The 17,889-nt window shown below is 48.9% G+C and overlaps 1 protein-coding gene across 2 annotated transcripts in view; it reads right to left on the bottom strand.

Moving 5' to 3' along the window:
- The window catches only part of FNIP1 (folliculin interacting protein 1), a 64,102-nt gene extending 48,862 nt beyond the window's left edge, over positions 1-15,240 (bottom strand). The window contains exon 1 of one of the 2 annotated variants that reach the window (XM_066977036.1): positions 15,071-15,240. In XM_066977036.1, coding sequence (XP_066833137.1) covers positions 15,071-15,159 — 89 coding nt within the window. In that variant the 5' untranslated portion in view covers positions 15,160-15,240. The remainder of the gene's footprint in view (positions 1-15,070) is intronic. The other variant, XM_066977037.1, reaches the window with a different exon arrangement.
- Between the last annotated feature and the right edge of the window lie 2,649 nt (positions 15,241-17,889).

Here is a 17,889-nt window from a genome sequence, read left to right as displayed (position 1 = left end):
AGCACCGCTCCCCTACTGGCTCTACGAGTCGAGCGGGCGCCTGCTGCACTTGTGGAAGGGCTGAGATCTTGGTTTGCGTGGCTCTTGCAAGAGCCCTAAGACAGCTGCGAGGAGCCGAGACTGCTCGGCTCTCCAAGGCGAGAGTCATGCTGCTCGGTCGTTTTCCAAATTAAGCAGGCAAAGGTGACCTGAAACTATTTCAGGTAGAGCTATATAGAGCAGACAGACACTGAAGGCACTGCTTGACTTCGCTTTTATGTAACTCGTAAGGACATGAGGACAAATATAAAGCAGATGCTCAAACAAGCCACCCAGCCACACAACTTCATTTAACGTTAGCAAAAAAACAGCCTGCCAGGCAAACGGCCCAGCCTGGCACCCGGCGCACACGCGCTAGGACCGGGAGGTTTTGGTGCCCTGAAGCAGAAGAGCTTTTGAGCATGCTTGCAGCTGGGGGTCCCACCGGTGGGGGTCCCGCTGGTTTTACAGGAGCTGCTCCATCACCAAAGCGAGCTGAACAAAGTCCTCTGCTGGGTCTGCAGGCCAGCGCTCACTGCCGCTCGCAGTCCTGTACCCTACCTTCCTGGTGTCCCCTTCGGTTTTCTAGGTCTTGCTCTGTGCTCACAGCCTTGGGTTTCTAAGAACGGCAGGACAGTACAGGACTGCCCACTGTCTTGTGATTTTTTAAAGAAAAAAGAAAGGGAAGAATTGCAGCCTCTAGCACATCGGGAGGTGGGACCAGCTCAGGGCTTCTCAGCCCTACATCTGCCTTTTTGTAATTACACACAGTTTAGGAGGGACACAGCAACTACCAAATTAGCTACCCATACGGGATCCGCTGTTCTACCAGCCCTAAGATGAGCCCTTCAAGTTAAGGGACCGAAGTATTTAGAGCAGATAGATTACATACAAAATACACTGTCACTCTTTTTTAGATAGCATTTATTCAAAATAGATAAAGGGCCTAATTTTCATGATGAAACAGACAGCGAGTTTTTAACTCAGGAGGTTCCTTCGGGGCAAAAATTGCAAAAGAACTCACGTGAGATTCCAGTGCTATTTATCCCAAACCCTAATCCAAATCTAATCCAGATCCAGGCTCTTCAGGTCAGTACTATACAAAAATAGACTTGAATGTCAAACATGCTGAGCAAGTGCGGAGCACGGCCAGAATGGGCTTTACGCAACGCGTTTTAAGGAATCACACTGTGGTCCCAATCCACCCTGAGAGGTATTCAACGGCTCTTTTGTCCCTTGCATGTGATCCGTGCACTTGGCTGGGGTCAATGAAAAGTCCAACAGGAGAGCGCTACGCACTACCGCCAGACCTGGAAAACAGCTGGGTTGGACGGGTGCTTTCTGCCTTGAACTTCTAACTATGCTCTGCACACCACCACAGTAAAAGGAAGACTACTCAAAGAACACGTATTATGCTTTAAAATAGTTTAAAAGATCAAAACCAGAAAAAATGGACTTGAAAAAAATACCGTGTAGTAAGATTTTCAAAAACTTAGCAAACCTGAGACACCTGAGTAAGGGCTGATATCCAGCGTCAGCCAGCTGAGCATCCAGCCCCCGAACAAAATTCACCTCCTTTACAGGTGTCTTGAATCGAATGCACCGCACGGTTTTATAAACTAGGCTGGTGTTTAGCACTTATGCATGTCTCAAAAGCACTTTCATCAGTTGGATGCCCGTTCTGTATTTCTTCACGAGGAAGGGCCTCCAGTGACATTTTAATAGACTCCAATGGGCAGGAAATTCTAGGTGTTTGAAGCCTTCAAACACACACCTGTCCATCTAGGGGGACTTTCCGGCGCAGAACAGCTCAACTGGCCAAGTCTTACTGAAAATTCCACTTGACAGATCCGTGCAGGCTCTGAGCATCTTCTGGAAACAGTCCCCGCACGCCCACATGGCTTTTCTGACTCCTAAAGTCTTGGTCTGCGATAAAGAAATGGCAGTTTGAGATCCACGTGCCCTCCCTGAGTATCAGCACTGAGGCTAAGCGCACCCCTTCCTCGTCACAGGATCCTGCTGTGCACGTGCTCCGAGCCAGCTCTGCCTCACAGAGTCAACAGGAACGCCTGATAAAGCCAACATCGTGCCACCGGGAGAGGCTGCACTTCATCAACACGTCCACCGAGTTCAGGAACCCCCTTTTTGACAGCTTTGGGGAGATGCAAGGCACCCTGACGCAGCACATCCAGCCAGCAAGCACAGGGGGAGCAGCTCCAGCCTCCCGGAGGGGCTCCCCTGGGGCTGCAGCAAACCAAGCCACTCCCAGGCGAGCTGCGATCAGCTCAGCATCAGCGCGTGCATCTTCTGTGGTTCACATACCTCAGCCTGACACGAGCAAGACCAGCTATTCTCTCCTCTCACCCCTACGGAGCGGCACGTCCACTCTGCGCTCTCACCCCAAAGCGTTTTCTTGCCTCATCTCTGCTCTCCTGACTCGGCCCATCCACACGAGCATCTGTGAGATGTGGGAACTCGAAGAAACCTGGCGCTGCGGGTACCCCGCTGCGAAGCGGTAACAGCACCGCATGAAGCTATTTATTCTGCTGCATCAACAGGAAAGAAAGATCACGTGCTGGACAGCAATAGCTGTCAGTGCCACCGGGATATTTCAGCCCGGGTTGTTTTTTTTTTGTTTTGGAAAGGAGCTGTTGGCAAAGTAATCGCTCACTTGGCTCTTCCTTTCTCTTTTCCCTTCTCATTCCAGTGCGTGTCATTTAAAGTGACACAGCAGTGACCCCAAACAGGATGCACCCAACTGCTTGTGGCAGGAGGAGGAGGGGACGCTACAGCGCCCAGGGGAAACCTTCGGAGAGGAGAGGCAGCACGGCAGGTCTCGGACAGGACAAAACTAAGAAAAGAACAGAAAAATGGAAAAGAAAGCGATCTGGCCTTTAACCCTTTTATTCCTCTGCGTGTGAATACCAGTTCCCAAAGCAGAGGACCCAGGAAGGTCAGCGGCATGGTCAGGGAGAGCACCACAAGGATCAGGGAATACCAAGCCCATCAAACGTGTGCACCAAGTCATGGCAGCGCCCTCCAGCTGCTTCCAGCTACGCTCCCACAGATCCTTCTGAGCGCAGGGCAACTCCAAAACGCCACCGCTTTATACTCGTTACACCCACCTCAGCATTTCCACCTGAAATTTTTTTTCCTGACTTTTCTCTGTTATGCTCAGCAGCTGCCACTGCTCGTGTCGCACCTTCCCCCGTGCCCCCTGCACCTCTCGGTGCTGCTGCCCAGACGTGGAAGGAGCCCGGGCCATGGCCAGCACCCGCCGGACCCTCTCCATCAGCAGACCCCCGCGGTGGGCTCCAGCTGCTGCCGGGCAGCGAGCGCTGCACCGAGCAGGCAGGGCACCGTCGCTTCTTGGCTGGTGGACAAGAGAAAGCGATCGAAAATAAAGATTAGTTTTCAAAAAGTCTTCCCATCTCTTCTGCTGCCAACATCTTAGCTCATGTTTATTCAGCACCTATTACCGCCATAAATCCTCACACTGAAGTCTCACAACAATGCTCTTCTGATCTAAGGAGCGAACGAGTCCGTCCAGCATGATATTAGACAATTTAGGCCTATCTGCAGTGTACACATACACCCGATTTAGCTCTCTCACCGCCTGGGGGAACGCACAAGGCCTTACTACAAACCAGCGGGCGCTCTGCTGGCCAAGGCTCTCGCTGCTCAGCCCTCTGCGTCGTGTCGCTGCGGGCACACGCATGCTCTGGCCGCAGGCAGAAAGCAAAGATACCGGGGAGTGTTCTGAAGCACACATGCATATGTACACACACACGAGACAGAGATCTGAAGACAGGGTCTTTCTTGCTCTCTGGGATCTCTTTCCTTCCAGCCTACATCTCCTCTTGCTAAGCTCAAGTCTGTGACACCGAAAGCCTTCAAACCTCACCGAGTTATGCCGAAACTGAGGACGCTCAGCCCCTTAGAGGACTGGGCCTTTTTGTATTTGTGTTAATTTCTATTTGCTCCTCTTTTAAAATATGTTAAATAGAAGCTAGCCCCTTGTCAGACTGCCTGTTCCCTCTCCGTGCACACGGCTGAGAACAACTCCACTCACGAAGTCCCCTCCTCTGGCACAGCTTTTCCTCCAGCGCGGGCGTCACCGATGTCACCTCCTAGGTGCAGTTTAGCCGATTTCTCTGGTGGCTACGTACAGAAAAGACCAGTCTTTAAACAAGCGTATACCAAATCCAAGTGAGTAACTAAATAAAAACCACTTAAGACGTGGTGTTAAAGGGAAAACGGCGTTTAGCACATGCTTAGCTCCGGAAACCTTACCGTCTGACCCCAGCGTGGAAAAAAGGCTTACGCAACACACAACCAGAAGCCACCAAGCAGCTCTGTGACTGCTTTCATCGAAAAGGTAATGTGATGACACGTTTTAAATAGATATGCTTTCAGACTAACCAAAATAACCGATTTGGAGACAACTGTAAATAAGATACTATGAAAAAAAAACACTAGAATTTGAAGCAGGTAAATTAAAGTTAGCCTTATACCAAATCGGTATTTTTGCTTATCTGAAAAAGAAAGCTTACTAAAAATTTTGTTCACATAAGAAGTATAATTTTGTTATAACATCGTAAGAATTTACTTTAAGCTGTTTTAATTTTTTGCTCTATCAATCCCATACCTTGCCACTATGTCTGTTTTGGAGAGAAGAAAAAAGAGGCCATCAGTTCATGACTGGTGCCTCCTGCATGCCTGGGAGATGCACGCAGTTAAGAAACCAACGTGCTTGTTTTCACAGCCTCTTAACCCTCCACGCTGTCAGTAGAACAATTTCCTTTTCTACCAAGAAAGTAATTTCCAGTAACTCATAGCAACTGAAATATGTTTAGGTACTGAAGGAAAAAAAACACACACACACAAGTCAACACAGCACCTTTCTCTGACTACTTCAGTTTTATGTCAGAGCTGGGACTGCCTTGAAATAGTAGGCAGGCAGCACTGCAAGCCAATTCACTGGCCGAAGACTTGATGCGTTTCTTTCAGTCTGTCTTTAAGGGGGTAATGCTGCTCTTTTTCCTGTAGCAACAGGAAAATTCTGGCAGAAAAACTGCCTTACAGATTCTGATGTTCAGATAACGTCATTCAACCAGAACAAGCTTCTGAGGAGAGAGCGCTCACCCTGTGTTTTGCAACTTATGTTCCCCGTGCACACAACCACCCACAGTTCATCGTCTGTACCTACTTTCCATTAACACCTAAGTAATACCACTTTCCTACCAATTCCTAGTAGACGAGGGGTAAATAAACCATTCAGCTGAACTCTCCAAATTGAAAGAACATCTTCCAGGTAGGTCTTCTTGGGGGCATCGCAGCCAATAAAATTTTTAAAAATAATCTCATTTCTACTGGATAATTCATTTGCTAACAGCTCAAATGCTTTCTTATGACTTACCATCCTCTCTCACAGCTGCCCAAATCACAGCACACTGTGCTGAGCCCACAGCCTCTGGAGGCCTGTTTTTGCCTTGGGATAAAGCTGTGCAAGGAAGGTGCAGCAGGCAAGAGAAATCTGGGTAGACGGTGTGTATTTTAGTTCTAGGCAGAAAGCAGAACCACCCAGCAAATGGAGATCTTGATATTCCAGTGTTCACAGTAACCCGGGAGTGGCCTTTCTGGTGGCTGTCCACAAAGCCACACATCGGGTGTCACCTCCCAAGCCGCCCAGACTCCAGTCCCCACGTCCCTCCCAACGTGCCCGCCGCAGCGCATCGCCCACCGGAGCGCCGCGGCCACCAGGTGCCCGAGGGGATACCCAACGGCACACGCACGATTTTCAGTAAAGGTACAGAAACCGAGCTGGCTCGCACTTCTGTTCTCACAACCTCCATCACACATGACCGAAAGCGACCAAAAGGTTCAGAAATCGCTAAGAGGGCAGCAGCAGCAGCACTGCATAAGCCACCGCTTCCATAAGTACCGAGGCTAAAAACAAAAACAACAAAAGTGTACAGCAAGGCGACAGCTCCTGGGGGCGATGCTCAGACAAGACACTTTCTCTGTTAAAACGGAAAATGACACAGGAATTTGGGCAAAGATACTGCTCTGGCTTGAACAGGCGCAATGCCAGGATCTTAAGTCAGGGCTGAACAGAGCTCGAAGTTTCTTCATTTATCTACTAAAACAGATGGCAGAGAACTGCAACTTGGCTCCTGTTTCTTTCCAGTTATATATCACATAGACTGAAAGGGTAGAAGGTTTGTGATATAATAAAAAGTGTTAAGTTTTGTTGACGTTTTAGCTGGGCCGAGGGAAAGACACTGCTAACGAAGCACACATCTGGATTTGCGTCAAATACCATGAAGGGGCAGGGCACAAACAGTACCTGTATTACAAGAAATAAGACCGTTTCTCTGATGGATTTTACACATTTCAGGTCAAAATCCCCAGTGACGATGTTGTGGAAGTATCCTGGAGAAACAGAGCCGATCAGCGGGGTGTGAGGATCATTTCCATGCGTCGAGACAGCTGCTTTCAGCAAAGCCCAGGGCTCAAGCTACTGATGCGGGGCTGCTGCTGGTTCACTCACCTGCTCAGGCTGAAGTGGACAGAAGGTGTCTGCAGCAGAGCTCGTTGCTACTAACGGACACAGACAGCACTGCAAAAAGCCCCTCGCATGTACAAAACAAGGGTTTCTTCCAAGGCCGTAGTTTCAAAGAGAGAGAATGGACAAAAGGCTGAGGTTACCCAGGCTATCGCCCCAAAGACATCAGGCAAGGCTGTTTAAAATAAAGAGCTTTTGGTGTAGTCAGGCTACTTAAGTCCCAAAGCTTAAACATTTGATATCGGCTACAAAATTACTTCTTTCAGAAAAGACAGAAAAATTCCAGAGTAAAAATTCCGCTGTACTTGCGGCCACGTGCTGCACACACACTGTTAATATTCTATATGCAGTTTGTGTAGCATTTTGTATAATTCACATGTTTGAACAAGTTTCTCTGTAGTGCATTGTATTCTGAATAATAATATCTACAGAAGCTATCAGTTTCAGAAGAGGAAAAGGTTGAACTTCTTACGTAAACGTGCAGAATTACCTCAATTAAAAGCTTTGGTAGAGCACCAAGCAACAGCACAATGCATTGTTGCAAAAATAAATAAATCATTTTTGATACAAAGACTACATAGTAACTGTTCACACTTCTACCAGAGCAGAACACAGTTGAGCATATATTTTTAGAAATAAGCGAGTAACCCTGCAGAAAGGACTGCCCCTCTTGAATGGGATCTTTATGGAGAAATTCCTTAAGCACAGCAACATCGCGTGCATTTTGTGCAAGTTTCTCCAGAGTATTTCCCCTTTGTGAATTCTGTTACTACTCGGTACAAGGTGGAGCAGCTGGTGCATTAGCAAGTCATTTACAAACGACTAAAATTACTTCCTGTTTTTAATGGGCATAACCTTTTTTCCCCCCTCCAGCAAATACTATACAGAATAAGGTTTTCTATGCACACCACGCGCTCAGACTTTTGTCAAGTGCTCGGAGACGAGCTGTGCTCTCAGCTGATTCTGGAAGTCCACCGCAGCCACCCTGGATGTGCTAGCGCGACTGAGCTCTGCATTTTTCCTGACGTTACTCACAAACATGTGATCTTGCAGACATTCTGCTCCAGATGTAGCAAGAGGAGAGCGCACAGCCTCCGAGCATGAAACCACCGTGCGCGTTACTTTCCACTTGTACAGCACGTCTCTACAGCGGTCGCCTCTTGCATTAAGCCAAAATTACAGCAGAAGTTTCAGGCTCCGAGTCACATCGGGCCGGTTTATTCCAGAACAGGAGCCTGAACTTGCCCAAGCTGTCACTAGGAGCATACGCTTACTCTGAAGTGTGCACACAGCAAAGGATAAACCCCTATGAAAATACAGGGAGGGCAACCTGTCAGTCACCAAAGGAGCTGACCATTGCAGGAGAGCAAGGTCTGGGACCTGGGTCAGGTCAAAACACCTTCAGTCACCAGAAGACAAATGGTGGAACTGCTTCAGAAGAGAAGGAAGAGCTCGCAGTGGACAAACCGGCACAGACACCTCTTTATGCCCCCGCGACCTCATCTAGAGGAGGAAGGAAAAATCGGCACCTGTAGCTCTGCAGAAACACCTTCTTTCAACGCTTGCCAAGCCTACTGTAACGCACACATAAAGGAGCATTTTTATTCCAGTACAGCTACACGTACGCACAGGGACCGTGACAAGAAGCCTCCCACTGTGGCGATCAGGTGCCAGCTCACCTCGGCTCTGCGGCTGAGCACAGGAGCCGAGCCCATCTCACGAGACCTCTGCTTTGTTTTTTGGCAGCGGGGCCCCCTTCAGATGACAGGGGCACGCCCCAACCAGCGGAGATCCCAGCGCTGGAAGGCACCGCACGGCCCACCCGCTGCAGCCTCTCCTCAGAACCATTTCTCACTTAGAGGAAGGAGCTGAGGCGCTGGAAGGGGAACAGAGAACGCCGCCGCTCTGGGAGCAGCGCAGCCGGCCGGCCTCCAGCACCTCGTGCCATCCATGGTGAGGAAGCGGCCTCGCCACGTCCTCCCAGGGCTCTGGAGGCAGCGCCAGGCCCAGCCGGCATGGGAGGAACCGACATGAAGGGCGCTAAGGCGAGCTCAGGCAGGGCCTGGCACCCAGCCGTCCCCAAAGCGTTCGGTCCCCGCGAGTTCTGCGGTCACACACCCCTCACACGACAGGGTGCTGGTCCAAATTAACTCCCGGCACCACACAGTAACACAAGAGAGATGGCCATCACCCACTGGGCCACTGAAAACCTGCCCCTGTCTCATGGGGCAACACTGCTCCCCCAGGGACCGCACAGCCCCAGCTCCAGGCCTGACAGACATTTCTGACAGACATTTCTGACAGACATTTCTGACAGACATTTCTGACAGACATTTCTGACAGACATTTCTCTGCACACCGGATTCACGCAGCCCATGCCCACCTGGAGAAGCACCAGGAGACCTACAGACCTCCTTCTGGCTTGGAGACCTTCACCAGAAAGCGTCAAAACCCCGCCTGTCTCCAGAGGAGCTTACTGGCAGCGATTCATTTGCATCTTTCTCCTTCCTCGACGAAACTCGACTGAAAGCACTGGAAGGTATGTAAAAGCCCAGATGACAGGAAATGCAAAACAGAATTTGGCAACAAGAAGTCCTTTGGAAAACAGCGATGTATTTCAAAATACAGGCCAAAGTCATCGTAGCAAGAGAGAACTGTGCATAAATCAAGCATCTATTAAAAACTAGCTGCACTCAAGCTAATGAACGCAACCAAAAAGCCAAAAACTCTTTCAGAGATATTACAGAAAAGAAGGACTTAAAAAAACTTAAGGGACATTAAAAGGCAGAAATGGGCTTAATAAAAACACAAGAAAATTTCTGGATTTGAATCATCTTAAAAATTATGGGACAAAAGCTTTTCAAATTCACCAGATAACTGGAAATGATGAAAAGCAGGAGCTGTTATAAAGTGAAGTCCAGCTAAAGCTCTTTTTGGAGGTGTTAAGACTTTGAGGTGGTAATATTCCAGTAATTTTACAGCCCCGGTGAAAAATTTGTGGAATGCCAGAAGTGAACAAATATCAAAACACAGCATTTCACTAATAGCAGTTGTTGGTCAGACTGGCTGCCACGGAACAGCTTGAAAAAGCCTCGTGAGGTGCTGTTAGGCTAATAAATTTGCAGGCTGTGTAGAACTAACGTGGCTGTGTAAGAGACTTGACTCCCCAGGCTTCGGCAGGCTCTGGTGCAGCAGAAAAGCCCCTCACTGGGTGGAGTGGGATACCTGGTTTGCTGGAGGAGGTAAATTCAGTAGGAGCTCTGGCAGTGGTTTAACCAAGCCAAAACTCCAAGCTGTCTCTCAGACTTTGGCTCTGATGACACCACGGTGTCCAGACGCTGTTAGCTCTGAACTCCTGAGGCTTCTAATAAAGCGGTACCTAAAAATTGCAGAGCAACACAGTAATCTCTGCTGGTTACCCCTGCTCTGAGCACAGGAGGAACAAACGCAAAGTAGTCCCTGCAACGATACCACACCATTTACGTCAGTGCTAGCTACCTTCAGAAACAATGCGAGCACTTACCAAGAAGTTCTGTGGGTAAAACTTTGACTGGAAAAAGAACGTAAAGACAACTTTCATGTTCCTCCTTTACCTTACTCCAGTCTCCCTCATGAAAAGTCCACCGTAACATGTTGCTAGCTGTCTCCAAATCCCTTCGCAGTGTAGATCACTCTAGAAGAAAGCAGCTCCCGGCTCGAGAAGCAGTTATGCCGTTGTAAGAAAGCGCACAGCATTCTTACTGTGCAAGGCTGACAGCTCTGCAGAGGAACTGCCTGGTGAGGCACCCCGGTGTCACACTACCCACTTCCAGCTCTAGGTTTATTGCAATTCCCTTGATGAATCCAGCTGCCAAAAATTATGTGAAATGAAACAATTCTCAGGATACCATTTAAAGTCACTGCCACAGAGAAATAAAAGGAGTCTGGCCTGATGGGGGATACTTGCCTAGACAGACCTCAGGTAACACTACCTCGCAGCCAGCCTCAGGCCTTTCATCTCTCATGAACCAGGCAAAGCACCACCAATAAAGGAACAGCACCTCTTCCAGAAAGACCCCCTGAAAGCACTGTTCCAGAATGACTGGAAATGGCCTTCTCCATGTAGAAAGAAAGTAACATTTAAAATTATTTACTCCTGTATTTTCCCACCTGGAAAGCTGCTCTTGTCCTCAGAAATACCCAGAAAACCAAAGCAAACCCCTAAAGGAAGAACGTGCCCAAAAAAACTCCATACGGTTGGTAAGACTCGAAACTAGAAGGGGTTCTTTCAAGCTTGAACAATTACCACACAGCTGTACCTCTACAACAGGTGCTTCAACAAGAGCAAAACAGAGTTTGCAAACATCAGTGGAATGCCCCTCGGGGTGAGATGGTTCTTTAGAGCTCCCTAGGTTAAAAAAAAAAAAAAGATACAAACTTTTATTGAGGTTCAGTGTAAAAAGAACTCCTAATTAATAATCCCGCTAACCTCTCGCTAGGTGGGAAGGATGTCTAGATATCCAAGAGAACAAGCACTTAAACTTGATGCACAGGATGGAAAGAAGCACTGCATCTCCACCCACCCATAACCCCAAAATGTTCCAGTACTGTGATTCCTTATTACAGGAGCATCCTTCCCCCTCTGCAAGAGGTTAATAGTGCTGCAACCCCAATTACTGTCTCAACAGACTCACCCTCACACAAAAATTCTGCTGCAGCCCTTACAGCTCTATTTACCATCGGAAATACCGTCCACAAATTTCACAAGTTAGGAAGAAACGTATCTTAACAACAAAGACATAAACGGAGACCTCTCAGCAACTTCCTGAGCTTTGGGCTCATTCTACCGAGTGCGTTTTGAAGACCAAAACGATGGTCAAGGTATCAGTGCTTTTGCAGCTCCCTCCTCTCCAAAGCACTGAAGTGCACCGCGAGGAAGCCAAAAAAGAAATACCAGCTTGTAAGCAGCTTCTGTGGCAGTCAGGAATCCAAGCGCCCAGTGGAACACCGTGTGCGCACACACAATACTCAGCAGAAACGTGTGGCTGCTTCTGCTTAGTTTAAGGAAGTTTTTGAAAGATTGTGTCCACTTTACTGGGGAGATTGATTAGAAACAGAGTTTCTAATAGGGTTCATTTAATTGGTATTTAAAAATGTATACACATTTGAGACACTTGTACAGCACACGATTCACACAAACAGCTTTATGTATTTTTATAACATGAATACTTTGCACCTGAAATTCTAGAGAACAGCATACCTGCAATCTCAAGTTCCTAATGACCGTAACAGCCCAAGCCTGGGCTCAGCTAGTCCCGTCTCCTGTCACCAGCAGCGGCCACTGCCAGATGCTACAACACGGCCACGGGATCCTATTTATAGCAGAAGTTGCCCTCGGGGAAAATCCACTCACGTGAGTATTATTTGCAGTAGACAGCTGGTACTCTACACCTTACAGCTTAAGGGGTTGTCTCTTCTCTAGAACACTTGCAGGTGTTCCTTGTAAACATATTTTACTACTAAAACTTTGAATGTTTTTGCTCTTCCTGTGAGTGCCTCACTGTGCAGAGACATTTCAGTGTATGGACCAAGTCTGCCAACTGTCCTCAGCCAAGCTGAAGGGCTGAACTACCAACATGCAGTGGATCTGTTGTGACTTCCTGACAGCGCTTCCGTAACATAAATGGCTCGTGCATGTGGGGAAAAAAGACCACAAACTGGGACATCACCAAATACTTCACAGTTGCTAACTCACTGGTCCCATCACGGAGCTGTTAACCGCTCCAGCACCTAGCTCTGAAGGACCTCCGGTTTGGCTGGACTCTCTCTCAACACCCATCACGGACAGAAAGATTCTAAGCAGGAAAAAAGATAGTAAAGAAAATACTTTGCCCCTGAAAAGCATTATGTTATTTCTGAAATAACGTAAGTAAGTTCAGGTAAGTAGAATTTATGCCCTAGTAAATTTTCACAATAAGCCTGAATGAAATGCAAAGTATATTCACAGACAAAAAAAAAAAAGCATCAAAATCATCCTTATATGTTTTGCTATACTGATACCATGCCAGAGTAGCTAGATTTCTCTCTTTAACATATTAATCCCTAAATATATTAAGTGAATTCATGCATTTTTTATGGGTATTCTACAGCCTCCTCAATAAGAGGACCAAGCTTTCACAGTGAAGGCAAACAACAATAACCAAGTTCACAATATTTGGAAAAAAGTTCTGTTATTTAAAACATAAGCAATAATAATATACCAACACAATCTTGTACCACTGAAATTGATGAGCGTGTTGCCCTCAGGTTTGCTGGAGACACAGGAACAGACTAAAAATCCAGAGCGCTTGCTTCCCGTCTCTGAATTCACAGCCGTAATAAGTAATGGTCTGTGTTTTGTGCATTATCCAAAAGTTTCACCAGCAACTGATAAGGCCATATATAGTGAGGATTAACTCAAGACTTATCCCCATTTGGAAAACAAAAGAAGCCATTAGGCAACATGCCTAGAGGGCATCTGTATTAGTCCTCGAAATATAATACTTGGCTCCTGTCAGAAAGAGCCAGGTCTCGCACTCCCCCCTGTCTCCGCCAGGAGAACCATCAGCCTCCTCTTGGGATTTTACACAGGTCTGCCAAAAAATAAATAACAACTGCAAATTCACTGGTTACTGGTTGACAGATCATATCACAAGGCAAAACGGCACTACGCAAGCGGAGGAGGGTGAGGCAGACAGCGTGACATATCTTTTTGAAAATTCACATCCAGTTTGGCACAGAACGGTGCATGTTAAAGAGGGAAGAAGAGACGCCTCCTTGCAGAGTACTCACTTTCGCTTCTTTCAACACAGGCGTGATCCCCACACTTCTGCCCCAGGGTCTGCATTGCAGCTGTTGAATTAACCGCCAGTCTCCATACAAATTCATCGCTACCAGAAGTCTTAACAGGGTGGAAAAGGCACGGCAATTATAGAGACCAGCCCTAGTGACCCTCCCCATCAAGGGTCCTGAGCCCAGTATTAAGCTGATTTAGAAAACTGGATGACATGGACATAATTGCAGAGTTTTGTCTCTTAAAAAATAATACAAAAAAGAAGAAAAAAAAAAAGGGACCACCTTCCAGTAAACGGCAGGGAGGCGTGGGAGCAGCTGTGACCAGTGGCTGTGGAAGGCACGCTGTCGTCGTTACAGCACCAGACCTCACGCAGCGTCCAGCCACGTTTCCTGCCTGTGTAAGGACACCACGGACCCGTCGATACCGGGATGCTTCGGTTACTGAAGTTATGCTCCTGACCACCTGAACTGCCGTCTGAAATTCTATCAGGGCAGCTACGCATGCCACCACGTAAGCTGAGCGCATCAGCCAGGTATCTCCCCTTACAGGGCAACCCAAGGGCTGGTCATCTCTGAGCCTGGTGGGTAATAAATGTCAGGACGGGATGGAGGAGTGCTTTATGACATTGGTAGAAGAGTTTCGAGACGCGCACAACTCTTACTAGCGAAGCGCGTTTGATTTGCATTCGAGTCGCAAACTTTGCACTTTAAAACGATTTTGCAGGCTACCTTTTGGCCACTCCAGCCAAGACCGGGACCGCGTCGCCTTCCAGCGCAGCAATTACCTGGCTGTGCAACAGCAGCACTTCATTTCGCAGCCACAAAAAGCTCCAGTCCCTGCCCTAACCTCTGCACCGAGCCCTGGGCGACGGCTAGGCCCTGGCGCAGGGGTGCCGAGGGAAACGTCCCCCTGCACACGAGGAATTTTGGGGGACCACCGGAACCCAGGCTGTCCCTGGCAAGGCCACCAAGGTTCAGGCCGCTGAGATGGGGGCAGATCCCGAGCAGCCCCTGGGGCTCGGGGCAGCGGGACGGGCTCTCCTGGAGAAAATACTCCCTTTTTTTTTATTTTTTTTTTTGCCTGCCGGTGTTGTGCTTGGCACCTTTCGGTGGATCCAGTTGTGTTGCGGTTAGATCACGACGAACCTCACCCGTAACCCCTACGCTTGGCTTGGCTGTAGGGGAAAACTCGGCGTTCCCAAACCCTCCCCTCCCGCACATTTTTCAGGTTGCTCCCTGCGGATCGCCAGCCGCCCGCCCGTGACAAGCGGCATGGCGCCTCCTCGCCTCCCCCCCCCCCCGGGCCCCGAGCATCCCCTGGGGAAGCCACCGAGGGCCCCACACCGGCTCCGGGGGCCTCACAGCGGCCCGGGGGGGGGTGCTGCAGGCGGCTGGGCGGCGGCGGGGCACGGGAGGGGGGCTCCGGCTCGGCGCCCCCGGCGGCGGGGGACGGAGCCCCGGGGCCAACGGAGCGGGCGGGGAGGCTGAGGGGAGCCGGGGAGCGGCGCCAGGAGGGGCCCCGCGCTGCCGGGAGAGGGCTGCGGGGGAAGGAGGGCTGCGGGGGAAGGGGCGCTGCCGCCCTTCTTCCTCCCCTCCTCCTCCTCCTCCTCCTCCTCAGCCCCTCAGCGGGCGCAGAACTTCGGGGGCGGGGGGGGGCCCCGGCCCGCTCACCTGAAGACGCAGTCGTCCCTCGCGTCCCTGGCGGGGGAGACGAGCCCGTGCTTCTTGTTGAAGAGCTTCTGGAACAGGGTGGGCGGCATCTTGGGGCCGCCGCCGCTGCCCCCCGGCCGCCGCCGCTCGCCGCCGCCGCCCGCCGCCGAGCTGCGCTGAGCGCCGTCCCCTCGCGGCTGGTTCCGCCCGCCCGCCTCCATTCGGTGTCACAGTCATATGACGGCCATTAGTCACCCGCCGCGGCCGCCAGGGGCGGGACGGGGAAGGAGCCGCGGCCCCCGAGCCCGGGAGCGCCCGGCGGGGGGGGGAACGCGGAGCCAGGCCGGGAACGCGCGGGGGAGCCCCGGGGCTCCGGCGGGGGCAGCGCGGGGCAGGGCGAGGCGCGGCCCCGCCGCCTCCCGCCCGGGGAGACGCGGCCGGGAGCCCCGCTTCCGAGCCCCTCTCAGCCCCGCAGAGGCCGTCGGAGCAGCCTTCTGCTGCTTCCCTGCGTTCTCGTCTCCTCCCTTAAAGCCCGGAGCTGCGGGACCCCAGCTCCTGCCCCCTTTCTTCTCGGCCGGCCCCGGCGTGGGGCGCAGCCCGAGGGGCCTCTCCCGCACCGCAGCCCCGACAGAAATAGCAGGGCGCTCAGCCCCAGCCCTCCGCGAGTCAGGCGACGGGAAGGAAGGTGGACCGCAGGCATTTGCATGCAGAGGAAGCCATCATAACAAATAAAACATCCGTCTGCAGAGCGGCATCGGGGACGTGATGCGCTGCGGTTGAAGCCAGAACAAACATAAGCAAAAAAAAAAAAAAAAAAGAGTTTGATAGATTTTATAAAATCAAAAGGAATTGCAGATTTTATTTATTTATTTATTTAGCAGAACTGTTTATTAATACAGCTTTAAAGGAAATGGCAACACTGGATACAGTTAACAGCCTCCTTCACTGTCTCCCTCTGTAGACACAAGACCAGCAGAAAGCTAATTAATTAAGAACTGGGTAAACAGAAGTGATTCATTGCTTTCCCTGGAAAATGGAATTAAACTAAGACATAATGTTACTATGATGTAACATTAAATTAAAATACTTTTAAACAAGGATAGTGTAGTGGGTAACACGTGCAGGGGATCGTTCTGTAGATAGATGTAACCAGCCACCTGGAGGAACTCTTGCTTTTCACCTGCTAGAAGTTGATGATGATTATAATAGAAACTAGGAATTAACGTTCAGATGCATCTTTTCCCCTTTGTTCTGTATGCAGGATACACCTGCCTGCTGCAGATATACAGACGACTGATCTTTAGGCTTTCACATGGTGAAAGAATATAATACCTTCAAAGTCAGCATAGAAATACGGTTTCAAATAAAACCTTCAAGTAGGGAATAATACAGAATCATAGAATTTGGCCAGGAAATGCAACTGAGCTTTCAACAGTTTCATAATTTACAGCACTGAAGATTCAGCTAATCTCAAGTGCATTAAAACTCAAGTTGACAGCATCCCTTTAAAATATTAATCTGTTCCCAAAGCTCCTAAATTAACAGCAAGGCATTCTGAAGCTTGGTTAACATACGTTAATCAAGGTAGCAGAGATGATGGACAGTAAGAGAAAGTGAGATAAATATGTGATTAACCATCCATTTTCCTGTAAAAACCTCCCCACGGACAAATCCTTATACCTACACAAAAAACATGAGTTTCAATTTATCTGTCCAGTCTGCATCGCCTTGGGCATCGGGCCTGGCCTGTCTTTACAGAGATTACGGACCAAGATATAGAGCCTCTTGCATATTAATGGCTTTACTCTCCAACAGCAGGCACACATACTCCCGTAGCATTTCAATGAAAGAGAAAAAACATCTTTCATCATCTCCGAGCACTTTGCCTCCCGTAAGTACCATTAGGATCAAAAGTAACTGAAAAGTATTAATGAAAACCTTCTGAGAGGGTTTTTTTTTTTGTATAAAACATTTCCGAAACATTCATCTACAATGCTCATTTTCTAGTGACAAAGCACTATCACAGCTCTTGCACAGACTGACTCACTGCAATTCCTTTCAAGCCATTAAGACTTCATCATATCTAGGTCTGTGACAGAGCAGCCCTATTGATATCGAGCGGACTTCTTTCCTGAATCACTGCATAAATAAGCTCTTACCGTCCATTAACTGGCTGTGACCCGTAACTTTTATCCACTAACATGGAAGAGCCAGTTTCCACTGTGAATGAAATTTTATGTAGTCATTCTTCGGTTTGAAACCAAAACATGGGAAAATGCCTACCCTTTCAGAAAAGGGGAACAAGAGGGGATATTGTTGTAGCCTCAAAATGATTAAAATTTCCTTCCCTCGGGCAGAGCGCTAGCCTTGCAATTAATTATACTTTCTCTAAGAGGCAGACAGAAGATGAAAATAAGAAGCAGCACTTTCGTAACTGAAGGGAAGGACAAGAGAGATCGCGGTTCGTGATATTTCTGTCTTCCTACATAGTCCTATCACACTGAGAAAAAACAAAAGCAGAACTCGGCAATTTTCAGGCTGTTCCAGCCAACTCCACAGTTACACACTTACTTTTTCTTCTTGCATTCTCCAATTAGTTTGTCAGTCTATTTCCTGAACAGAAACTAAAACTGCTTTGGGGACAAAATACGTTTTTTCCTAGGACTCCGAGAATAACCCTTACAATAGACGCTTTTTTTACTCTGGATCATCCTTTACTTGAACAATCATCATAATCACAACTAATTAGATACATTACTTAATTTTCCTTAAAGCTGCACCAGGGAGCTAACCTGCATCTCCTAGGGGCCCTAAATTCTTGCATACCTAATTATCAGCAG

This window comes from Anser cygnoides, chromosome 14, assembly GCF_040182565.1.
Source record: "Anser cygnoides isolate HZ-2024a breed goose chromosome 14, Taihu_goose_T2T_genome, whole genome shotgun sequence".
In the NCBI taxonomy this organism is placed as follows: Eukaryota; Metazoa; Chordata; class Aves; order Anseriformes; family Anatidae; genus Anser; species Anser cygnoides.
Note: the sequence above shows the minus strand (reverse complement) of the source record. Positions and strands in the feature narration are given on the sequence as shown.